At 41.3% G+C, this 25,326-nt stretch overlaps 1 protein-coding gene across 2 annotated transcripts in view; it reads left to right on the forward strand.

The window, feature by feature from the left end:
- The first annotated feature begins 988 nt into the window (after positions 1 to 988).
- Positions 989 to 25,326, forward strand: part of utrn (utrophin) — a 177,381-nt gene continuing 153,043 nt past the window's right edge. For both annotated transcript variants that reach the window (XM_083933790.1, XM_083933791.1), the window contains exons 1-7: positions 989 to 1,391; positions 3,274 to 3,438; positions 19,595 to 19,656; positions 20,426 to 20,518; positions 21,589 to 21,666; positions 24,192 to 24,284; positions 25,073 to 25,245. In XM_083933790.1, coding sequence (XP_083789916.1) covers positions 3,366 to 3,438; positions 19,595 to 19,656; positions 20,426 to 20,518; positions 21,589 to 21,666; positions 24,192 to 24,284; positions 25,073 to 25,245 — 572 coding nt within the window. In that variant the 5' untranslated portion in view covers positions 989 to 1,391; positions 3,274 to 3,365. The remainder of the gene's footprint in view (positions 1,392 to 3,273; positions 3,439 to 19,594; positions 19,657 to 20,425; positions 20,519 to 21,588; positions 21,667 to 24,191; positions 24,285 to 25,072; positions 25,246 to 25,326) is intronic.

A 25,326-nucleotide genomic window follows, 5' to 3' on the forward strand; every position in this document is an offset into this window, starting at 1 on the left:
TGGTTCCGGTCGAAAATTTCAAAATAAATGTGATGACGCGACAATTGTGGAGTAGCTTCGTAAAATGATAAAGACTGTGGGGTGGCAGGGTACTTATTATGTTGAAAGCCTAAATGGAAACCTCACTAAGGCATGGACGGATTACTAAATAAAACAACACAAAACGACCACAAAGGGCCACTGAGTGACTTAAAGTAGACGCAAAACCATCAACAACATACATATAAACTAACATATTAAAGGTTGAATATGGAGAATGAGCAGAACACCACCATCTAGTGTCTCAAGATCGTAGTCGCAACAACAGTAAATAATTCCAGCAGTCAGGTTGCCAGGTTGGTCAGACCCGGCCCAGTAGCCTCCAGGAGACCTGAGTCTGTTTGAGCCTGTTTGAACCCGTCCCCTCCGGCAAATCCTGTACCCCTCAAAACGCCCCGTGGGTGTATTTATTATTATTTTCTAAATATAGCTTTTAATAAAGATCTACATTTTCAACCTTTAACTACAAATGACCCAAAATGACTACAAGGAGGTGCAAAACAACTAGAAATAGATGTTAAAACAAGCACAAAGAGACAAAAGGTAGATAGATAAAGTAAAATCAGTAAAAATTGAAACAGAAAGACTAAAAAAATGACTTCAATGAAACGTAAAACTAAAATGGGTAAAAAAAAAGAATAAAAAATGCTCAATTACCACAAAGGTACAGCTTGGATGTTGTTATATGCAGACTGGGTGGGGGGCTCTTACCGGTCTGTGCATAGGGGTCCATTGTGTCCTAATCCGTCCATGCACTTAAGATCTATCTTAAATGCACAGTTTTCAGTAAAGGTAACGGGATACTAGCTAGCTGTCCTTGCTTCCCCGTGTTAGTTGGGCCGTCTTCAGACCCCTTTTACTTTGAAGGACTTGTTCTAGCACTTCCGCCACGCTTTATCTGACTCTTTCTAACTCAACATCGGTGTGAACAGCAGAGAGAAGAGTCAAAAGTAAGCAACAGGAACAAAGTTGTGGGGACGTGAGTCCACAGTAGCGCGGTGTTCACCCGTGAAATGTAAAAACCAACAACCATCTCTCCGTTTCCATAGAAACAGCCCGCCGTGCGCTTTCAAAGACGACGGTAGCTGTGCTTTGCTTTGCGGTGCTAAAAGGCGTCTCTTTTGGGGCACATTGCGGAGACTGGATGCGCTTGAGGACGGCTCTTTTTTAGTTGGATAGTTAGTTAAGAAGAGTACTTCGTACCGAGTATGAAAATGCCTTAAATTAAGTGGATTAATGTACTTTTTTCGAATCTTCTCCAATACATTTGACTGTACTTGTGTATCCATACTCTGCACGCACTGGACTTGTTGTGAGGGAGCACGTCTCCTGACTCCTTGGTGACAGCAGAGGTGAGTGAGTGCGTGTGTGTGTGTGTGATTGGGAATGAATAACTATTAAAAGTTAAAACGTTCAACAATCACTGTTTATACTTACTCTGAAGTTTTGCATGTAGCAATAGCCTGCGACCAGATTTGAAACTGCCTGATGAAAAGTCAGTCAGCTTTTACACCCCAGATAAAACATTAACTTCGACAAGGCCACCATATATTTACAGTTTAAAAGTCTCTATGTGTTTTGTAGCTGTATCATTGTGTTGTTTTTTTGTTATCACAGGGGTCCTTTAAAGTTATTGATCCCAAGCCAAGCCATTGACACTACTCTTGTTGAAACCACCCAATCTAAAAAGTACTGGACTCCACTTGTGCCTGTTGAAGTTTATATCTTAAAAAGTTTTCAGCCTAAACTGTCTGGTTTGATTGTATCATTTCAGTTGTTTTTGCCTTGGTTTGTCAAGACTTCTCCTCTCTCAGTGAGAGGAACCGAAATTTGTAAAGACACCATTAGATATCTGGGGCTGTCTTTTCCTTGAGTTTACAGTTGCTATTTTAAGATCTTGCATCATCTCTGAAGAACTGTAAGTCACTGGAGCACTGCTTGATAAAATGGCACATACACTCCTTTAATGGTAAAAGCAAGCTATTTTGGGAGTGAACATGGCTGAATTTTTAATGAAAGGATACTGAACTAAAACAGCCCACAAGTACTTAAGCATTAACCCCATGCACGGAAAAAAACAGGACTAACTGCAGCAACATTTGGAGATTATGAAATATGGTGTTTCTGTTTTGGAGCCGCTAGAAGTTTAGCATTTATCACAGCTGCCTTTAAGAAACATTACAATTAAGTGTAATATAATATTTGAGTGATCCCTCAGAGGAAACTTGCAGGAAATCATAGTTCGGGGTAAGCTGCTCTGGACAAAGGTTTGGATGACATCTGAACTTAATTGACCCATTAAAAAGCATCACTTGTATGAAGATAAACTTTACCCACTGCAGGCAGTAATGTTTTTCCATCTTCCATAATGCTGTTTGATCCACAAACCATTGTCAGGGTCTGAAATTAGGACTTATTAGCGATTGACTAAATGCACCTCACTGTAGTTAGACCTGTTGTAGATTAACTTTTTTTTGTCCACCTGCCACTGTGGCTGACGGGCTCCAGCCACACAATAGATTACCATTGTTTTTTGGCTGGTGAATGAAACAAATCTAGCAGGCACTTGCATATTTTACCAGCATTTGGCTGGTGCTAATTTCCAACCCTGGTTAGGTTATTTATTGAAATCTTACTGCTTATACTGTGGAAAAACGTTGTAATTCAGCATGAAGTTCCACAAAAGAAACCATTAGATTTGACAAGACGTCGACAGCATGAGATCGTTTGTGGGGACGGACCAAAGCAAAAATAAATAAATAAATAAAAACAAATGCTATGGTGGCTGACCAAAGACCAATTTCACCTCTACTGGATGCTTTGTGGGTGTTGAAAACTCTGATATTATTGGCTTGTTTTTTCCCCGCAAAGTCTACACTATGATTTTCCATTATTACAGCAATTACTATAATAGGAGTCGTTTTTTAAAGATTAATCTGTGTCTGGATTGTCAGCCTAAGGCCATGGTGTGAAACCAGTTTGTTTCTTCCCCAACATTGTTTCAGGGACATGGAGGTGAAGTCTCAAACAGCTGTTTTTGTTTTAATGACCCTACGGTGATCCTTGTGAAGTGCAAGATCTTCCTGTGTGCTATGTGACCATGTTCGAAAGTTTTGTGTGTGTAGCGCCAATGCATGTGACTTCTCCACTCCCAAGGCCTCCTTTTGGGATTATTTCCACTGCTTAAAGTCATATTAAAGCAGAACGGAGCTTAAGTTTTATTCTTTCTTACAGGTGCAGAAAGAGGGCTGTTGCACTGTGTGCCAAGAGGCCTGGACCTGTATCACACTATTTCAACTGATAAAGCATTGAATTTATTGGCTACTATGGCATCACACAGTGACACAGCAGAGGGCGGCGCCAACGAAGAGTTCAACGACATCATCAGGTGGAGATCTGGTATGTTTTTGAGAATTATTATCTCATAGCAGGCTATGTTTAATGCTTGATGCTCCATGTGGGACACACCCCTTCGCTTGCAGAGTGTGTAGTATCCATGCAGAACCAAATGCTGTCAGATCATTTTGACTTATGACTGGTTGTCCAATAACTACATTGACATTTTAACATTTTGTTTTACGTGCATAAGAGCGGTCACTGAAAGGAAACACTGACAGAGCCAGAAATCCTGTTGTGCGTGGTTAACCTCAGTTCCCATGGAGGCAATGGGGAAGGGACAGAGGCAAAGCATAGCAACAAAGGCATGAAGAGAACAGGAGATGGTTAATTGTGACATGTTTGCCAAGAGAAAGTCACAGGCAATGTGACCAATGGCAGTAGAAAAAGGCAAGACAAGAATGCAGGGATGGGTTTAAAAGAGCCGCACCCTGTGATCTCTTTCTCTGTGGATCATTCCATTACATAGGTTGATCTTTTCTTTTGTAGACACCACCCTCAGAGAGAGAGAGAGAGAGAAAGAGAGAGACAGACAGACACACACAAACATGTTGTCGCTCTGGCAGGGGAAGTGTTTTAGTTGAGCAAACCGTAAACATTCAGGATCAGCACAAAATATATCAGATCGTACCTGATACCTTGTGTGCACCTCTGCTCAAAGTGGGAATTTCCTCCTGGAATAGGATTTAATTTTAAGTGACTTTGTTCATGTGCTGTACATTTGCCTAAAAACTGTGTTGGTGTGATGACAAGTGATTGAGGGAGAGGCAGAAAGAAAAAGAAAAAAGGACCTCCTGGGTGTCTTCATTTTGCCCTCATCTTAAAGTACGGGACTTTAGTTTGATGCTCACAAAGGTGCATTTCACACTTATGTATTTATCAAATTAATGTATGAATGCTTGTATATTAGGCAGAAGAGGTTGATACCCTATTCCACAATGAAAATGCTGGATACAGTGAGTTTGGTAGATAATGCAAGTTAATCATACTGAAAATAATGATGATAGTCCATAGTGAATTCTTCTTCTTCTTCATAGTGAATTATTCTTGTCTCACATCTTGGGACTTGCTACTGTATTAAGTTATACAGAGGCAAAGAGGAAAGCAGGCACACATACTATATCCATTTGTGTAAAACATAGTATGTAAGACTGCAACTCTGCCATACAATGATGTTTGTTCTAATTAACGGTTATATGCAACTGGAATTCATCAAATAAATGCTTATGTTGGCATCAACAAGTGTTGGCATCATCAGGTGCTTTAATTGGAATCTGCCAGACTTCCTTTCCCAGTCTCCCTGCCAACTCTCCATCCTGGCTGTTTCTCTCTCTCTCTCTCTCTCTCTCTCTCTCTCTCTCTCTCTCTCTCTCTCTCTCTATCTCTCTATCTCTCTATCTCTCTCTCTCTCTCTCTCTCTCTCTCTCTCTCTCTCTCTCTCTCTCTCTCTCTCTCTCTCTCTCTCTCTCTACTGTAAACTGATATGCAAAAAGTAGTAATGAGAAAAGTGGGTAGATTTATCCATCCTGTCCAGTCCTTGTGCCAGCTTTCCACACCCGACCAGCCTCAGAGAGCTGGCAGGTTCTGTGCCAGGAATTCCACCGTGCCGATGAAGTTTGTAATTTACAACGATCGTGTCCAGACCACAATGATTCAGGTTTCCATAGAAACCCTAAAAGTAATGTTTTTTTGTTGTGGCAAAAGAGGGATACATTTAGCATGTAGCCTAGCTGCACTCTAAAACAGCCTACAAAAAATTGCAGGGCACACTAGTGTTGAAGTAAACTGCAGGCCTTTACCTAATTTGATCTTACCCTCACTTCAGTCGGTGGCTTTCCAGAAATATGGCTGAAATTAGGTGTTCTATTTTATAATTCATAGAGTATGAGAACTCTGAGAAACCAGGTCAAACCAGGGGAAGCGGCTGCACAGTTCACAATGAGAAAGTTCTGAAAATTCTGTTTTGTTGAAATTGGTCACGGTGCAGCCTAACAAATCTGGGCTTGTCTGCTGTGGTGTCAAAAATTGAGACCGGAAGATAGGGCTGAAATATTGGCTTCAAGAGGTGATTGGAAGCGTGTGTGTGTGTGTTTGAGGTGGGGCAGGTGGAAGGATGTTTTCACAGCTGAGACGAGCCTTGTGAGAAAAGCAGTGCGCTTGTTCATCTGATCTCCATACTGGCCACCATGGGGGCGTGTTTGAGTGGTTGAAGAATATAGTGTATCTATTGTGTGTATTCAAACACACACACACACACACACACACACACACACACACACACACACACACACACACACACACACACACACACCCTGATCTTGTGGAGGGAGTAAACACATTTTGTTATTTGGAAACTCAGTTCTAGTTATTTCAGCTGCTGTGTGTTCCATATGTAAACTACAGTGAAAACACCACTACTGTGTGCGTGTGTGAGTGTATGTGTGAGTGTGAGTGTGAGTTTGCGTGTGCGTATGTGTGAGTGTGCGTGTGTGTGTGTGTGTTGATGGAGGCCAGCTAGACAGTCTGTCCCTTTCACAGGCGCATGCACACTCATGCTTCTTGAGGGGCGTAGGGGGTGGCTCATGTTTTCCAGCGTGTCAACTTGTTATGCAAGCTTGCAATGAACCAGGGAGAGAATGTGCAGGGTAGAACCATGGAGAAAGTAGTGCATCTGGGAAAATTGCTCTTAGGTAGAAACTTTATTGCATCATTGGTGGGTTTAAGCAATAAAACATGTGACCATGTCGTATATTGGTCAAATAATCTTTAAGTACTGTTTTTCCTTGCTATAATACCAAGTTGGTGGGATCTAGCATTTCAGTATTGTAATGCCACTAAAACTTTTTATAAGATTAACATGTGTTGAAACAATTAGTCAATGGACAGATAATTATCCGACAACAAATGTGATTATAAATAATAATAATAATAATAATTAATCAGATAAACTGGTTCCAGCTTCTCAGCTGTGAGTATTTGCTGTTTTTCTTGAATATCTTTAAACAGGCAACATGAAGAGATCACATTATCATTTTGTAACTTGTGATTTTCACTATTGTCTCACATTTAATAGACAAATCATCGGACAATCTGTAATGAAAATAATAATTCCCTGTAGCCTTAAAATTGACCTAATAGGCTGAACTCTGTTTGAGAACCAGATGTGTGGTTTACCTCATGGCACAGCAGTTTCTAAAAGGGCTGAAACAGATTACAAACTTTTTTTTATGACAAACACCTGGTTGGATTACCCTATAACACTCTGAAGCCCTATCTACCTATTCTGCCTGTGCACTTCCCCTCCCCCTACCCATTCCAGAGTGCAGACAAATGTGAAAGGTCAAATATCATTCACTGGGTTAGGGGCTGTTGTTTAGAAACCATTACACAGTAATGGACACTCACCTAACCTTATTTCCTTATTTGTCACTTGAGAGCTCTGCCGTGGAAGATGGATCTTGTTCTACACCATTTTTCTCTTTTCTGTTGTTTTAAACCATTTCCTCGCCTCACTCATTACTCTCTCCTGTTATTAAGTGTGTATCCGCAGCAGTCCCAAGCAATGTACTAAAGATTTGGTGGTCTCCTTGAGTGAATGCAGCATTGAATTATGTTGCCTGTGGGTTGGAACCCTTAAAGATATACTTTATACCAATTTTGATCCAGGTCTGTGTCATGGCAATGTAGGCATTGCATTCAGATGGCCAGTGTTTGGCCTGTCTCCATGACAGAAGTCCCTGTGGAACAGAGCATCTGAGATCTGCCTGAATCTGCAGAATGACGTGTAAATCAGATTTTGGCATATCTCTGATGCTCCATTCCGTAGACTATGGAGACAGAACACAATGCCCACATTGCCATGACACAGACTTGGATTAAAATGGGTAAAGTATCTCTTTAACTTTTCTCAACTTTACCATAGAACCATCTACTAACACACTGTATTTGGGTGTGACATGCTGTATTGTGAAAATACATATTGTATCCAATAAGAGAACAGGAATGTGATAGTCACCAAACAGAGGGAGTGGGGGGGTGTGGCAAGAAGATTTGTTCCCATACTGGCTCAGATACACGTCATGGATCCTTGGCTGCTCGTAGCAGGGTGGACCGAGTACTTTAAAAGGTTTCAGCTGGTGTGTGAGTGCATGTTTGGAAAGAGGTCGGATTACGCATTCAGAAATAATTGGGTGAAACATTTACGTTGGTGATATTCGCCACCTAGCTATGACTGTAAAAACTCTTTCTGTCAGTGAGTGCAGTGGTATGCAGTGTTATGTAAATATGTAATGATGGGTGTGCATCTGCATGTGTGGGTAACAGGGAACACAAATCAAAACAAAGAAGCTTTCACTGTGGCCACCCCCTCGTACTGAGATGTCATGACCTGAACTTTTCTTTTTCTTTGCCTCCGGTCTTGAGCTTCAATGTCTTGTACAAGTCTATGGTCAGTGAGAGTTCTCATGCGCATCTTTCTGACCTTGAGGAAGCTAAATTGTCCACAGGGAATGCAGCTGGATGTGTCTTCACAGCAATTTATAGACACAAGTTTATGTTTGTGTCTTTGCTTGTAGCTGGATCTGGCTGCCTAGGATGTGGGAGGAAATTTGGGAAGTTAAGCACTGACCAGAACATCTCCCCTGGGTGTGGTTGTCTGTGGGACTCTGCCTTTTTGGTCCATGTGCGTCTGTGTGTATGTGTGTGTGTGTGTGTGTGTGTGTGTGTGTGTGTGTGTGTGTGTGTGTGTGTGTGTGTGTGTGTCCAGCAGCATTCAGAAACCCTGCCCAGCCCAGATGATATTTAAACTCTTTTAGAAAAGGGTGGAAATGGCAAGAAAATGATCAGTGTTGTATGCTCCTGTTGTTGTTGAACACATTCAAACTGGTCTCCTCTTTCCAAAGCAAGCCCTCCAAGTTTAAATCTCCCTTTCGGCCCCCTTTCCCTAGCTCATTAGGGCTACAAAGCCATGTTGCCCAATCTACCTTCTGACCCCTCGCATGACAGGATTTACTAAAACAAAAAAACAGACTGAGGCCCAGAGAGAGTTTAGATTAACCCTTCAAAGCTACAGTGGTATTTCACTACTGAGTTAGTTGAAGGGGTTGAATCTCTATTGAAATGCCCTTTTTCTCATAGTGCTAACGTTTCTTTTTCATCCTTTGCTCGTTGACAGTTTTGGGTTACTTGTTTTAGTATTTTTGGGGCTAAAACTAGGTGCATATTGCAGATATTTTAAACCTATCTGTTGCTTTTGTGTCTTTCCAGTGCTGCACAGAGTGGTCTATAGAGATAGACAGGACAGACAAGCAGAGAAACAATGTCTAAGGTCGGCAGAGTATGTTGTGACTACATGTAATGCACTTCTACAAAGAGATTTTGAAGATTTTGAAGCTTGATTTATACTTATGTGTAGACATGGGAATCTACTTTTCCAAGGGAGGAGGCCTGTGGAGTTATGGGAGATTTGCATTTTCCATCTCTTTCTTTTAGATGTTGGTCGGACCATGGATTCTCTGTGTGTGAGTGTGTGTGTGAGTGAGAAGCGCAGCCATGATTACCTCTGCTACTTCTGGAACAGTATTTTTCCTGTTAAAAATACTGTTCACCCAACCCACCCAGAAAAATCACATATAAAAGCAGCCATTTTCAACAAATCCTGCATTTGGAGGTCCTAATAATCACAAAGATGTTCATCATTAAAGGGGAAATGCCTTGTGAAACAAAAAAAAACAGTAGCCCTAAGGTCATCATGGGTTGTTGCAACAACACAAAAGTTAAAGGCGGGACTCTTGATGTCTCATGACTGTTAGGGATCACAAACGGAAATCAAAGTTGACAATCAGGACAAGAGGCTGAGAGAAAAAGGGCACAGCTACAATTTCATCACACATTTTTGCAGGACACTGAACATGAAAAAGTGACAGTACAGTGGACGTTTCTGAAGCCTACACTATACTAAGGCATGGGCATGTGACCCTTGATTGAACATTTTTTATTTTGACTAAATCTTGTGTGGTTTCTTGAGCCTGTAGAAGAGGAGGCTTTGGTGGTCAGCCAGAGAAGGATACACAGGCTATAAGGCTGTGTGACGTAAGGATTAGTCATATCTATAAATACAGTGTGTCTTGAATCACTCAAGTTAAATTAGTAAACATCCAGTAAACAAGTGGCTCTGAATGTCATGTAAACTCAGCAACGGTTGTGGTGAGACATGGGAATAAAAGGTTTAATTTTTTCCAACCATTAGTCAGACATAGGATTTTGATACACACACACACACACACACACACACACACACACACACACACACACACACACACACACACACACACACACACACACACACACACACACACACACACACACACACACACACACACACACACACAGATGTGCATATTCACTTGCAAGGCTTCATTTAAGCAGCTCGACGACGGATGCTCTCGGGGTGGTGTGCGAGGATGAGATGACAGAGGGGGGACGCCTGTCGTTGTGTTCATGACTGATGCAGCCCAGTGGAAAGTCCCTTTTGGTTTCTGATTCCTTCAGTCACTGCTGAGGCCGGCCTCACCCAACCCTAGTCATTCCTCTTGTTTTGTGGCCAGAGCAGCTGTTGTAGCTCTGCATGGAAGGAGGGGATTTAATTCAATCAGACTCTGGAAGTTGGTCACGAGTGGACCAGGATGGTATTCCTCCTTTACTTCCTCTTTGAAAACAAAACACAGGAAAAAAAACTTTCTCTCTCTGCCCCCCCATCTATTTTACCCTCTCTGTGGGAATAGAGTTGTTTATTCAGTTGCCCCTCATTGACTAAATATGTCAATGAGCAAATGGACTCAGGCCTTTGCCCTGTTCCCTTTTCCACCACACTGGCTCACAGATCACGAGCCATGTCACAGCTTTGACTATGTATCCAGCATTTATTCTAAGTCATTTTTTAAAAAGTTTCACTTTCATGTAAACAGTAGCAAAGGAAGTGCCTCCGTTGGCTCAGGGTGTCAGCGGTATGTTTTAGACTACAACCACACTACCACATTTTCATTTTAAAACAGCGTTTTTCTATGTTTTTTCAAAACAAAGACATTCTCCATTCACACAAGCGTTTAAGCGCCCTATCAGAAATAATCTCCTTCCATAATAACACACCTGAAAACGCATATCACGTGACCATTCCCATATACTGGGCATGCATGTGCCAGTGTAAAGGGGAAGCAGATGTGTAAGTTGAAAATACTGAAAAGAGTAAAAACAGCAATGGCGAAAAGCAACACCAGAGATTTATTTGCTTAGACCAATGATGAGGTAAAACTATTACTGAAAGTTACACATGTGGTGGAAAACAAAGCAAAGCAAATATGGTGACATATTATAGCGGTAACAGGAGCATTAATCATCACCTGAGGAGGTCAAAGCTAAGGTAAAGGAGTACCCCCACGAGAATGATGAGGTCACAAATGAGACTTACGGACGTGGTTGTCTGTATGATCGTTTCCAAAGGTCTCGGTTTCTGCCCGTCCAATCTAAAATGCAACCCTGGAATTTTCAAACTAAAACAGGCTCAGCAGCATTTCCAAATGTCTCCATTTTTAGGGCTCATATAAGTGGTGGTGTGGATGCTAGGCATAAACATAGCATAAGATAACATTTTTAAATGGATATATAGTCGTGTGGATGTAGCTTCAGTGTTTAGTTCACTGTGGATCATGTTTATCTGCTGTCATTCACTGTAACTCGGTAGAATCAGAGCTGTTGTTCCCATCAGCACTTTGTGTTTTCAGGAGAGAATCAGCTGTCAGTGACATATTGCGCACAAACACACACACACACACACACGCACGCACGCACGCACGCACGCACGCACGCACACACACACACACACACACACACACACACACACACACACACACACACACACACACACACACACACACACACACACACACACACACACACACACACACACACACACACACACACACACACACACACACACACACGCACACACTTCTATGTCACCTGTCACGTACCTTTTTATTGACATGCCGAAGCAGTCTCTGCTCTTGTCACTCACTTTTCCCACCTTCCTGTGCGTGCGTGCGTGCGTGCGTGCGTGCGTGCGTGCGTGCGTGCGTGCGTGGGTGCGTGTGTGCGTGCGTGCGTGCGTGCGTGCGTGCGTGCGTGCGTGCGTGCGTGCGTGCGTGCGTGCGTGCGTGCGTGCGTGCGTGCGTGCGTGCGTGTGTGTGTGTGTGTGTGTGTGTGTGTGTGATGTTACATCTGACAGCCCGCCCCAGTACCCCAAATAAACAAACCCACCATACTCTGTTAATGCTCTCACACCTCTACTTCCTCTTTCTCTTTCTCACTCACTCACCCACCACCACCACTACCACTTACTTGCCTTCCTCTTCCGGATTTGTTTTTGTTACTTCTTTGCTCTTTTTTTGTGTGTTAAAAAGACTTGCTTTCCGTCATGAATTTAAGTAAGTGGATGTCGTGGAGAAAGCGTCACTTTTTCAGGAGGAAAGGAAAGCCTGAAAATAGTCTTGATCTCGGTAAGTGGATGAGCTCGTCTGCAGTCCTGTCCATCTGTTGAGGAGTTTAACAATAAATTCAAAGAAACATTACAGAAAAACTAAGCTTAACTTACAAAGTGATCAGCCACTTTGCCCTTTTTGCTAGTTGAAAGGTCTGTTTAACACAACTGAATGTTCCAATGATGCTCTTGTTGACTACTGTAACTCAAAAATTAGTCTGAACATAACATAAGTTGATTGTCACTGTTTTTCATACCCACAGAATCAACATTATCTGTGACATCTTAGCTTTCCGTGACTCTTGTTTTGTCCTTGTTGCTTTATACAAAATAAACAATTGTGTGTACTCTTCTCTCAATCTACATATATTTGTAGTTTGTAATTATGTGCTGGCCTGTATCTCAAGCATCTCCTGTGTGGCTCTCAACCTTTGCTGCATCCAGCTTGTCAGCCGCTGGTGTCAGGTTATGTCTTTGAAAAGAAATGCACAGATTTCTCATTTTCATCATCTAGAATAACCTTTTTGAATGCAAAAAGGTGTGTTCATAAGATTGTTATGTGAAATGGGACCACAGTCGTATTTCACATTTTCTCACACTGCTTCACATTTGTATTTGAAATAGATTGACCCTCTTTGCAACTGAAGAGCCTTTTCTAGTTGTTTGTCAAAGTGCAGGCCATTTTCAATATCACTGGACTGTTCACTTGGGCTACACACACCGGACACCACTTCTTAGGATAACCGTAATATAATATAAATGGAGGATTGATCCCAAATTTCAAGTTGTGTTTTTTATTATCATCAAATGCAGATCAGAAAGTGAATGCCTCTCCGCCCCACCACAACAGTCCTGTGTTGTGTCTGTATTTGTGCGGTGATCTCTGGGTGATATCTTCTTTGTCTCTCTTCCCCATCCTGTCACGGCACATGCGCTCTGCCCTATTGCACGCAGGGATGGTGCCGAACAGTGTCTTTGTGTTTACCTGTGTTGATCCCCTATCCCGCGATGCATTATGACTCCCCACACTAGGCTTGCCCTGTCCTGTTCTGCTCTGCCCCCAATCTGTTTTCCTTTCATTGGCAGTGTCCCTTTTTCCCTCCCCTCTCTCTTTGCTGCAGCATTCTTCTGATCTTTTCCCTCGCTGGTCAAGGAGCAACAGAGGCAGAGGAGAGGGAGGCAGGAATGTCAAACTCTGTTTTCTGCTGATACTCTTGGACTATCTTGTCCTACCCTTTTTTTTTGTTTTTTTTGCTTTTGCTGCTTCTTTGGTTCAGCATTGTGGCGGCTCGCTGTAAAAGATGGCAGAGTATGGGCTTAAACACAGAGGTAGGAACTTTTGACAGGTATTTGACGCATGGCCCCGCTGGAAGCTAGGTGTGCTACAGGTGGTGCAGTTTGCCGTGATCGACTCAGACTGCAGATATGGTGGCAATTGCTGTGTAGATTTAGTGCTTTCCTGTAATCTGATCAAGGTGTATGCAAGCTTATAACCAGTTGGATAGTTGGATATTGTATAAAGTGTTAGTTTTTCAAGTGGATTTTAATTGCAGATGTACTATTATTTACTTTGTCTTGCACTTCAGTAAATGAAATAGTTAGATATTTAGTGTGTTCTTGAAAATGCTGACTTACTGAAATACATGATTTTTGGTCTCATCTTCCCCTCTCTCTGCTTATTTTCTCATTCATGTTACAGGCTGCTTTTTATATCTCTGGCTTGGCTCACAGTTTGTCAGCCTGCTCTGACACCACAGAGGTGTTTTTCAGGCTGCTAAGTGGGGATATGGGCTAATCTTTCTGGACGTTGGAAGTGTTTTCCTTACAAATTCCCAGATCTTGGCGAGGGAAGCGTGTCAACAAGGCTGTGCCGGCTGGGACAAGCTTAGACAAGTGACCACTGGAGGGAGGAGGGAGGAATGCATGGGGGAAATTAGAGGAATACTATGCATTCCTGTCAACCCGAATAGTCAAAATAAAGTAGATCTCTTCCATCAAACTGTTAATAGTATTGCATTTTATGTGACATTCTTTGTGTGTACATATATGAGGAAAGGGGACATTTGTCAGAAGGCTTTTAAGTCCACTGATGGACAACGGCTGGCTTGAAAGCCTGTGATTGTTGTAGTACTGTGTGTGTCCTGTGTAAGGATTAGTTCCCTCCAATAGGCTGTGGGCGGTACTGTACTGTACTGAAAGACAGCCAGCAGCTGAGCTCCTTCTAGACTCCCATCAAGGTGAAGTTCACCCTGGGAAACTTTTTTATGAGTGCAGTCTCTGCTTGAGAGTTGTCTCGCAGCCAAGACATAAACCCTCTGTAATTTTTCAGTACCAGTGACCCAAGTAAAGCATGCGCAAAAAAAGTTTATTTTGGGTACAGTGGCCTTGGACAGCTCTGAAATATACATCCCATTTCTGCCAATTAAACTTTCAGTGACTTGAGCTGATACTGGGGCTGAATGTACTCAGTTATTCCTTCAGTGGCCACACATGCATTGAAAGCTATACCGAAAAACAATGATTGGGAAAATCTAGAAGTTTAAGCGGTTAAGTATAACTTAAAGGTAATTGCTGCTCACTGGTGCGGCTAAACTTTGCAAATAAATCTATTTGTCTAAGCTCATAGCTCTCATGTTTACTGTGTGTTGCTGCCGTGGAAACCCCGGATGGTTTGTTTGTTTTTCACCTCAGTGCCTCCCACCGTTTTTTACCCCTCCTCCCTGATGTGTGGTCACAAGCTCTCTCCACCTGTGAGGGGGGGCTGTATATTTTATGCGTCTGCTCTGTGTTCCCAGCTGGCTGATTTGAGGAACATGTGTGTTTCTGTGAATTCTTTCATATTTTGTGGTGTCTTTTCTCAAACTTCTCATCTCGCCTACGTACCATTGGTCAACACTGGGTCAAGGACATGGGAGCAGCCGAGGAATTTGATAGATCAGTCATATCTCAGAAAAATAAACTTGTGCAGAATGTATTGCTGGCTGTTTTTGTGTTCATTCTTCATTTTCACTAAATCACTTCTGTTAACAGAAAGCTAAAGCAGGTTGTGAACATGATTAAGAGAATGTGTTTTGTGTTAGTAAGGGAACCCTGCATTGCACATCACTTGAAACACTGTAGTCTGTTGTGGTACAAACATGCATGTGTGTAAATAACAGAAATATTGAGAGCGTGTGCTCAGTGAGCTGTGAGAGGACACCAGTGGGATTTCTCTTCCTGTAATCACTACTTCCTGTTTGGCTGTTGAGGAAGAGAAATATTTGTTTGACAGCATGTTCACTGTACATGAATCTGCTTACACTAATGTGTGTGTGTATGTGTGAGCGTGTGACTGTGTATGTAGCTTAGCTATGGGAAATACGATGACTATTTGACAGGGGTTGATATTTGTTCTGCAAACAAACGCGGCTGTGACTTTGTTGTTTCACTGTGCTAATGCAGTTTGTTCACTTCCAGTCACTGAGCTGATGGGATATCTTTATCATATCACCAAGTCACCCATAAAGACTGGTTTCTAGTAGTCTTGACTAGGACCAGTCAAAAACTTTACTTTTTAATATTAATACTGCCTCAAATTCAGTGATGGCCTCTATTGATCTTCAGGCATCAATTAGTAAATTGTAAGTTAAAAACCCAAAAATTGTATCCTGTGAAGTCAGCGAGCTGTACACGTCAGAATATTCTATATAGCAACGCACTTAGCTCATGTGATTTTCAATCACAATGTGAAATACTTTTATTTTTCCTCTGCGTCTTAGTGTAAATTTAAAATATTGTATATACAGTATTGATCCTGTTATTCTTATGTTTTAGTTCCCTGTTTATATTGTTCATATTTTTCTATATGTTCTACAATTTATTGTTTCTTATTGATTTTCTTCTATGTTAGCTATCCACTTTGCTGCTGTGAAAAGGAAATTTCCCCTTTGTGGGATGAATAAAGGAATATCTTCTCTTATCTTAAAGGATCACAACTTACTGAACAGAGTTGTAGGATACACTTTGTGTTTGTTTTTGTGCATACCTGGGCATTTTGGGCATCCAGCTCACCCAATAGGTGTGTTTTTGCACAAAATTTTCATTTAGTATAGTTGATTGTAAAAGGAATGAATTAAGTCAAATTTATATTGACTCTAATAATGGCTATTGAAGCTTTAAGTGCTTCAGGTCTCTGTGATTTAAGACCACAGCTGATTTGACAGTTTGTTCACAACTAACTTTAAGTGTATATGTTTTTTCCCCTAACATATAAATGTCATCATGTAACTTGTGTATAACACCCACAGTTGAGATACACACACACACACACACACACACCAACACACACACACACACACACACACACACACACACACACACACACACACACACACACACACACACACACACACACACACACACACACTCTTGAACACAATTGCACACACAACCCCGTCGCTGCTTTGATCCGTCCAGCGGTAAGACATTCCTGTGCTTTGGTGAGTAGGAGCAGCAGACAGATTGAGGTAGAATAGCGTGTATGAATCGAGTGTATTGTCCTGTCAAGGTGGTAAGGTGGAGAGCCCAGGAGACCTGAGCCAACAGGGACCCTCTCCTCAGGGGCCTCAGAGGCCCTCCACAGGGTGCCGATAAGGCTGTAAGGACAGGAGGCCTCCACATGGGGCTTTTTTTTTTATAAAAGGGAAACTGATATTGTGTTGAAAGAATGCCAGTACTTTACCTGTCCTGCTCCTTGTGAGTTGTTTTCTAAATTTTGTTGTTTCTCTCCCTCTGGCTTCCTCTATTTATCTTTCCTGACCCCTCTCCTTATTTTTTTGTCGTTGTTTTGTCTTGTGGTCTGCCTGTCTTTTGTTCTTCCTTTCCCCTTATCTGTCAGGACATGTAAAACCGTTTCACCTGGAAGTTTCCACTGTGATTGATTGTCATTAGTTATCGGGCCCCCTGTAATGTCACCTACCCTTTGTCAATCACGTGGTCATATTTTTCAAAGACCTCTTCTTTGTCTCCTGTAACCCTTTCTCCATCATCTTCTTCATTCATCACCTCCTTCATCAATCACCTCTTTGTCTTTTTCACCCCTCGAGAAAGAATCCTTTAGGTTTTATTGTTGCTGCCTGAGATTTATGTGGAAAAATAGGTCAACATACTCTCAGGAGGGCCTTTTACAGTGTTACGGTTCAAAGCACTTTAAAGACAATGGCACAGAGAAGACGACACAGTGCAAGTGTGTATACTAGTCTAGGCAACTAGCCTCTCTTGCTTTTTGTCCCCACCTTAAAAACTCACCCTTCCAGTTGTCTCTCTTCACAGAAAGACTTGATGTGTCAGTCCCAGTCATCTTCTTCTCTGGTCTTCATGACATTTCTGGAGCATTTAAATGGAAAATACTGTATGTTTGCCTGATTCCTCATACATTCATACACATGTATGCACATACTGTGACACTTGGTAATAAGAATACTTGACAGCAACCTCTGACGTAGACCAAAAAAAGCCCGCTCTTGCGCCACGATTGATCTCCTCCTCTCACCTCTGTCAACCCCAGCTCTGGCCTCCTTTTGCAGTACATTTTTGTTTTTATGCTCCTTCTCTCCCAGCCAGCGGCTGTGAGCGCACACACACACACACACACACACACACACACACACACACACACACACACACACACACACACACACACACACACACACACACACACACACACACACACACACACACACACACACACACACACACACACACACACACACACACAACCCAAACAAAGACATTGACGACTGCTGGGCCTGGTGATCATAACCCTTGACCTTTTGTTCAGTTCATGGTGCTTTAAACAGCGGCTAGTTGAGTGACGGTGGCAGTTTAACGCTCATACACACATTTTTTTTACCACTTCTCCAACCCTAGATTACGGTCTGAGACCTCTCACGGGGCTTAGAAGCAGATGTGAATGCATTTCTTTTCTGACCCTCTCCCTCAGGTGTACAATTCTGAGACAACTTAATGAGCTGGTTGTTTAGGAGGTTAAAGAAAGGGCACATGAGAAAGGAAATAAACATTGCAGAACATGGCAGGCTGAAGTACAGATGTTTCTGAGGTGCAGGTTCCCCTCAGGTGTACAGTTGTTTACAATTCTATTGTAGATGCTTTTGTTCAGTATTTGGCTGTGGAAGGTTATACAGCTGCTGAACTGTATTTGTTGTTTATCATGTCATTATGTGTCCACAATGATTTTTTTGTACTGGTATGGAGTTTAATGATCCACCACTCTACATTCTTTAATAGATAATTACATCTGCACAAGATTCATTCTTTTCATGGCCTGTACTGTTTTATTTTATTGTTGATTTTGAAAAATTTACAAAGTTCCATCACAAGTCAACAGAGTCCAAAGTGCAGATGCTTTGGTCTGACTTTTTTTTTTTAATGATTCCAATACCTAAACTGGGAACTGGCCATTCCAAAGGTCCAGCAGCGAGTGCCAATCCGATAACAGTGCTCTCTTTTTTCCAAATTTTAAATCTGTATAATGCTAAGCAAATTAATGGAGCTCAGCAGAAAATATTAATGTATCGGGTACCCGATCAGCTCAATAACATTAGCATCAGGACTGATACTGATCTGACTGATATGATAATCAATACAGGTTTTGAATCATTACTTTAAAAATTACTTAAAAGTCTCCAGCACAAAAATGCTGTTGATCCATTTTGTGTCCATTCATTAGTTGTCTCAACATGGAGCAGGCATATGGAAACAGATTATCCATTTTCATTTATCACTAATGAACTCTGAACAGAACATCTATAGGTTATGAAGGTTTTCTACTCACACACTTTGGGCCACCAAATGTCATCTTTGGTTATGTTATAAAACATTCATCTTTAATATGTAATTTTGTCCAGTTTCCTTTGATATGTGACAAGCATACAATACATACATACAATACATTGTGAAGATATAATTCTAGTCATTATATTTGATATAATTTCCTCTCTCCCAAATGTGGAACAAAGTAGAAAATAATTTCCTAAGTTAAGTCCAGTTCTTTGTATGAGCTACTCTGATCCATTACAGCAGCCAGCCATCGCCCATGCACATCAAAGCAGCTGACCCGCTGCCTGCCACACAATGAGGCCTTATTAGAGAGCCATGTTGGAGAAAATGAATAAGGAGCAGAGAGGGAGGGAGTCAAGCGGGAAGAGAATGTGAAATATTTGTACAATTGGATTCAGAGACCAGGGGAATATTATAAATGGGCAAGGGCTTACGCACAGGTGCAGATTGTCTTTTTTTGGACACGGTGGTGTGTTAGCTTTACTGACATGGCACACCTTTTTACATTTTTCACGCATTATCCAAATACCCCACTTGCCTGCATTTTGTTGCTGGAATTTTCTGATGTTCCAGCCACATTGATCACAATGCTTTTAAGCCATGATGCCCCCAGCTACAATTACCATTTACCAGACCGTCAGTGTGAGAGTGATTATGGAAAGTGGGTTCCTGAAATAGACTTTGAGTTTTAACAATGTTCTTTGCTCTCATAATATCAGACAGTATGTACTGCCAATGTTCTTTTGTTCTGTTCATCTTTCTAACAAGCCCTTTTTTTCTGTTTCACAGATGAGCATGATGCAGTACAGAAGAAAACATTCACCAAATGGATAAATGCACAGTTCTCCAAGGTAACATGAAAGACCCCAGACCAGCTTAAATGAAGGCCAACCTTGAAGTTAAAGCGAGATAATGAATTTAAAACTTATCTGTGTCATATGCCTGTTATTGAAATGACAAACTAAATAATTACTGAGGTGGTGGGAATAAATTAAGCTTATTTTGGTCCTAAAATATGTAGTTTGTTTTTCTTAGTCCATTACTCTACCAAGCAACAGTGCTAATGGCTTAACGTGTGTGGTCTTGTTATTCTATCTCATTATTCTCATTAACACACCATTGACAGAACTGTGTTGAATATGATTAGTTTGTGGTCTTGTTAAAATATTTGCACTCAACATAATCTCTGAAGCTCTTAGATGTTCTTAGTTTCACTTCGTCTTCTTTTGTTGGTTGAAAAGCGTTGAATGTCTGTGACAATGATAGCAGTTGGTATGCCAAATTTTCTCTTCACCTTTTAACTATTTGACGCATTCTGATTCCTTCCAATCTTATCTGTTAAAAAAAGCTGTTAAAGGTTAATGACCTGCGTTGGGTTGTTGAGCTCGCCCTTTCACTCTTTTTTTATTAAAATACATGGAAATGTTATGCAAGCCGACAGTCACTCTGAATATTCACTTTTTTTATTTGACTACATAATTGATTCATAGTTAATAAATTAAAGGGATAGTTATTGCCTTTATTACATAGAGCAGTTGAAAAATGACAGGAATTAAGAGAGAGGGGATGATGAGCAGCAAAGAGTCGCGGGTCAGATTCAAACCTGTTTTCTTCTATCAGACAGGGAAGACGCCCATCACGGATATGTTCTCTGACCTGAGGGATGGGAGGAAGCTGCTGGACCTTCTGGAGGGTCTCACTGGCACAGTATTGGTGAGTTTGTGTATGTGTGTATCAAGGTTTACTGGCCTTTTTGTCACCTCTTTGTGACCAACACATTGTTAAGAAATTAGTCATTTGAACCTGAAATTCCTGAGATTTTTTTTCCTTTACTACCATTGGTTTACCTTATCAATACTTTATCGATACATTTGAAACCTGAGCTCTGGCTTGAAAAAAATGTTGTCTGCTGTGCGAGTGCATTTTATCAGGCTGTACATGGGCACATTTTTAAAGCACTGATTCCAAGCAAGGGTTGTTTGGCAATGAATGCAATGATATTGCAAGAGTTCTGTTTTTTTATCTGTAATGGGACTGCTGCATCCACTCAAGCCAGTACAAGCACATGCATTACCTCACATAAACTCAAAGACTAAATCTAATGTAAACATTAGAGCCACACAGGGGACCTCAGCAGATGTATTTTGGATGCTTGAATAGCATTAATTAACAATTTTTTTGCAAACACATTCCATTTCTCATTTCAGCAATTGTAGATGTGTTGAGATTGTAGTATTTCCTGCATGTAAGAGTTTTAGAGAAATAGATTCAGTCACATTATCAGTCACCTCTCTGTCACCCCTTCAGCAGCATATCTGCTTTCTAGCACATGCAGCCATTCTAAGTGTGAATTGTCCCTATGCCATGCATGCAGGCACCTACATGTACACACACACTCTCTCTGATACAGAACAGTAATTCTGTAATGGGGTGCTAATGAGTGGTTGAGGTATGGGAAGACTTAAAAAGGATTTACAGTTGGCAGCTATTCATCTTGCCATTCTTTCCATAATTTGGCCTGTGGACAATGCTGATAGGGTAATTGGTGTGATGACTGTGTGGAGAGAAACACTCGCTGAGTGATGGCATACCTTTTCTTGGTGTAGCAATACATCACATTTTTTCATGAGTAAATGGTTGTTTTATACACTTAATTTCCAAGAACAATTCCATGGATCTCTGCTGATCGTATGACCTGTCAAAGACTCATGCAGTCTTATGATTGGCTAACTAAACACTGTTTACACAGTCACCTGATCCGTGTTGTGTTTCCTGTTCCTCAGACCAAAGAGAGAGGCTCCACCAGAGTGCACGCTCTCAACAACATCAACAAAGTACTTCAAGTTCTGCATCAAAATAATGTGAGTATCAGGCGTTTTCTCTGTTGGCTTTTGTTTGATTTTGTTACGTCATGGTTGGCAGATGGTTTTAGTCAAATTGCGTACGTCAGTGGTTCTTAACAAGGGGAAAGACTCTGCAGGGTTTCATTTGAGCCACATATGGCAGCATAGTACAGCCAGAAAGAGGGAACTATAATGAACTGTAAACTTGGATGCTGTTGTGTTTTGTTGAAGTAAAAGCCCACAAACTCTTTGTCTATGGTACGTTTAACATTGTCTCACACTATGAGAGATTCCAGCCTATCTATTTGAATGTGCCATTTTATCTCCATTGAGTTCTGTATTTTTCTTTTTATGCCTCCTTCGCTCTGTGTACAATAGTCAGACTTAATGCCTTGACCTTAGCTGTGGGAGATAATGGGAAGGGCATGTTCATGGGAAGTAGCAGAGGTTGGAGTTTGCAGGCCTCCCCTGCTGTTTTTTTCTCCCCCAAGAACAAGACACTGTCAGCAGGCTGTGGAGGCCAGAGTTCCCACAGGCTGGCTGGAAAAAAAATGAAACAAGACCTTAGAAGTGTTTTTAAATAAATAGATATCCTAAAAATACTTGATTTTTCAAGTATAGAAACCACATTTAAAAAAGTGTTTTTGCTGTATTATTCCTTAATACTATTCCATCTTCGCCATCTCATGACCAGAGTTTAATGTGTGTGATGGAGTGCTGCAGGATGATTGTTGTTGCTTCAAAAGCTTTTTTTCCCAAACTTTTGGGAAAATTTGAGTTCACAGGGCAATACATCAACATTAGAAGGTGAGGATGGAAACATCGACACAGTAGCGCAAGTATGAGGAACTGAGCTTCTGTGTGAGAGACAGAGGTGCAGAAGAAAAAGAGGGACAGAGAGAGAGACAGACAGAGAAGGGATAATGTGGCAGGATGGAGCTAATTAGCACAAGAGAAGGGTCAGAGATCAGCTCTGCCATAGACAGAGAGGTAACTTTTAAGTTTGACCAGACACTTGACCTCATGTTCTACTTTGTGCCTTGATCCTCTCCAAAATATTTATATGTAATTAGTCTGCACTTGGTCTCACCTCATATGATAAATGTCTGACAAGGCTGCAGACACACTTCATAGGTAGCATTGGAGGGTGTAATTAGAGTGGGCTAATACACTGTGTGGGGAAAATGCATAGTTCAGAAGTTTTCAGCTGTAACAGTGTGGACACTCATTAAGATTTTAAGCAATAGTATGTACTCAGTCTCCACTGCAAGAAACTCAGATGTTATTATGAGTTGCTTCAATTCAATTTTATTTATAGTGCCAAATCATAAACTAAAGTTATCTCAGGACACTTTACAGAGTAGGTAAAGACCACACTATATGACTTATTTAAGATTTAAGACCCAACAATTCCCCCATAGAGTACGGTGGCAACGAAAACCTTTGCTATAACAGACAGAAACGTCGGTCAGACCCAGCTCTATGGAGGACGGACATCTGTCTTGACCGGTTGGGGAGGAAAAAAAGGAGAGAGAAAGAAAGAAAAGACGGACAGATGGATAGAGAGAGACAAAGACAGACAAAAAGACAGAGAGACAGACACACTTCCAGAGATGCAAGAAACCAAAAAGTAACAGTAACTATAATAACATCTATAGTAATGTGAATATGACTTATATGTTATGGCAGTTAATACGGCAGAATAGTAGGAACAAGCACATCAAAGGTGATAGAATATGAAAATGATAATAATTATGGTGGCAAACATGATCAATAATGAGTAGTGGCAATAGCCGCTGCGATACAGCGAGACATACCACTGATGGTGTTTTTATGGCTACAAATTTTTTAGTTTCTAAGACTGGTGACAGTATATATGACTAATAGCTATAATAGTAGCAGGAAGCGTCATGCAGGACCACGGCAGCAGGCACCACCACGATCAGCAGAGACCTGCGAGACGACAAAGCACAGCAGAAGTTGAATTAGTGACATGCATTGATGAGACATGAATGATATAGACAGAGAGGAGAGAAGCGCAGAGTATCTGGAAAAGTAATATTCCCCCGGCAGACTAGGCCTTAAAATTGTAGCAGCATCATTAAGCAGAACAAAATCAGCTTAAAAATAACAACATAACTAAGGGCTCGTAAACCCTAGCTGTAAGCTTTATCAAAAAGGAAAGTTATAAGTTTACTCTTAAATATGGGGACAGTGTCTGCCTCCCGAATAACACTTGGGAGTTGGTTCCAGAGGAGAGGAGCTTGGTAGCTGAAGGCTCTGCCTCCCATTCTACCTTTGGAGACTCTAGGAACGACACTTGAGTTTGTACATGCTGTAATCAGCTTATAAAAGATTTTATGATTACAGCAAACAAAAGATTTTCACTGAGAAGATTTTAGATTGCGTGCAACTGGGTTGGCTTTCCAACTAATCTGCTCAAAACAGGAATAATTTCTACTTAACAACTAATACACAACTTTGCACCACCGCTTGTATAATTAATTATTCATTTTTTCTTATCGTCTTGTCATTTCTTTCAGGTTGATCTGGTAAACATAGGAGGGACAGATATTGTGGATGGGAACCACAAGCTGACTTTGGGCCTCATCTGGAGTATTATCCTTCACTGGCAGGTGAGCACACATTCCTGTTCCTTTCAACCCCCATCATGCACACACACACACACACACACACACACACACACACACACACACACACACACACACACACACACACACACACACACACACACACACACACACACACACACACACACACACACACACACACACACACACACACACACACACACACACACACACACACACACACACACACACACACACACACAAAGACTCATTAATGTTTGCTCTGACTGTGAACTCATAATCCACTGATGATCCAGATGGAGTATTGATGTGCACACATGCATGCATGCATGCATCTAAATATGCGTATCATCCACTGCTTTGTATAAGTGTGACCTGCTGAAAATTACAATCATTTGAAGGAAAATAGTTCATCAATAGGTTCTTGGCACTGCCAGTTCTTTCAATATTAGTTTTTCATTATTATTTGTTTATGTTCATGTCACTCTGGTCACTGTATGCACCATGTATTTTATGGTGTTTGTTGTTGTGCATGCTAGACATGCTGTCGTCATCATAGAAAGTCATCATTTCACATAACCACAGATCATTGAAGTGATTGTGTTTTAATGTGATCTTTTCATATAATTTCTTAAATATTTTGGAAATCTATGCAAATCACAGTGGGAATGATGCTCTAATCTTCCATGTTTGCCTGATAATGAGTGAACCATTAGAATAATTATCGCTTTTCATATCAACAAAAAAAACATATGGAAAATAATTAATTCACACGTACTAATGTTAATGTATGTTTTTCCATGTTCATGTAGGTGAAAGACATTATGAAGGATATCATGTCCAACTTGCATCAAACCAACAGTGAGAAGATCTTACTGAGTTGGGTACGCCAGTGCACCCGCTCATACCCAGAAGTCAATGTGCTGAACTTCACCACCAGCTGGGCTGACGGCCTGGCTTTCAACAGCATCCTACACCACTTCAGGTGGGGAGAGATCATAGATTGTGGAAGTTGCTGGAGTGCAAAATGTGGTCATGGTAGCAAACACTGTCTGCAGTGATCTGA

The sequence above is a fragment of the Echiichthys vipera genome, assembly GCF_963691815.1.
Source record: "Echiichthys vipera genome assembly, chromosome: 19".
In the NCBI taxonomy this organism is placed as follows: Eukaryota; Metazoa; Chordata; class Actinopteri; order Perciformes; family Trachinidae; genus Echiichthys; species Echiichthys vipera.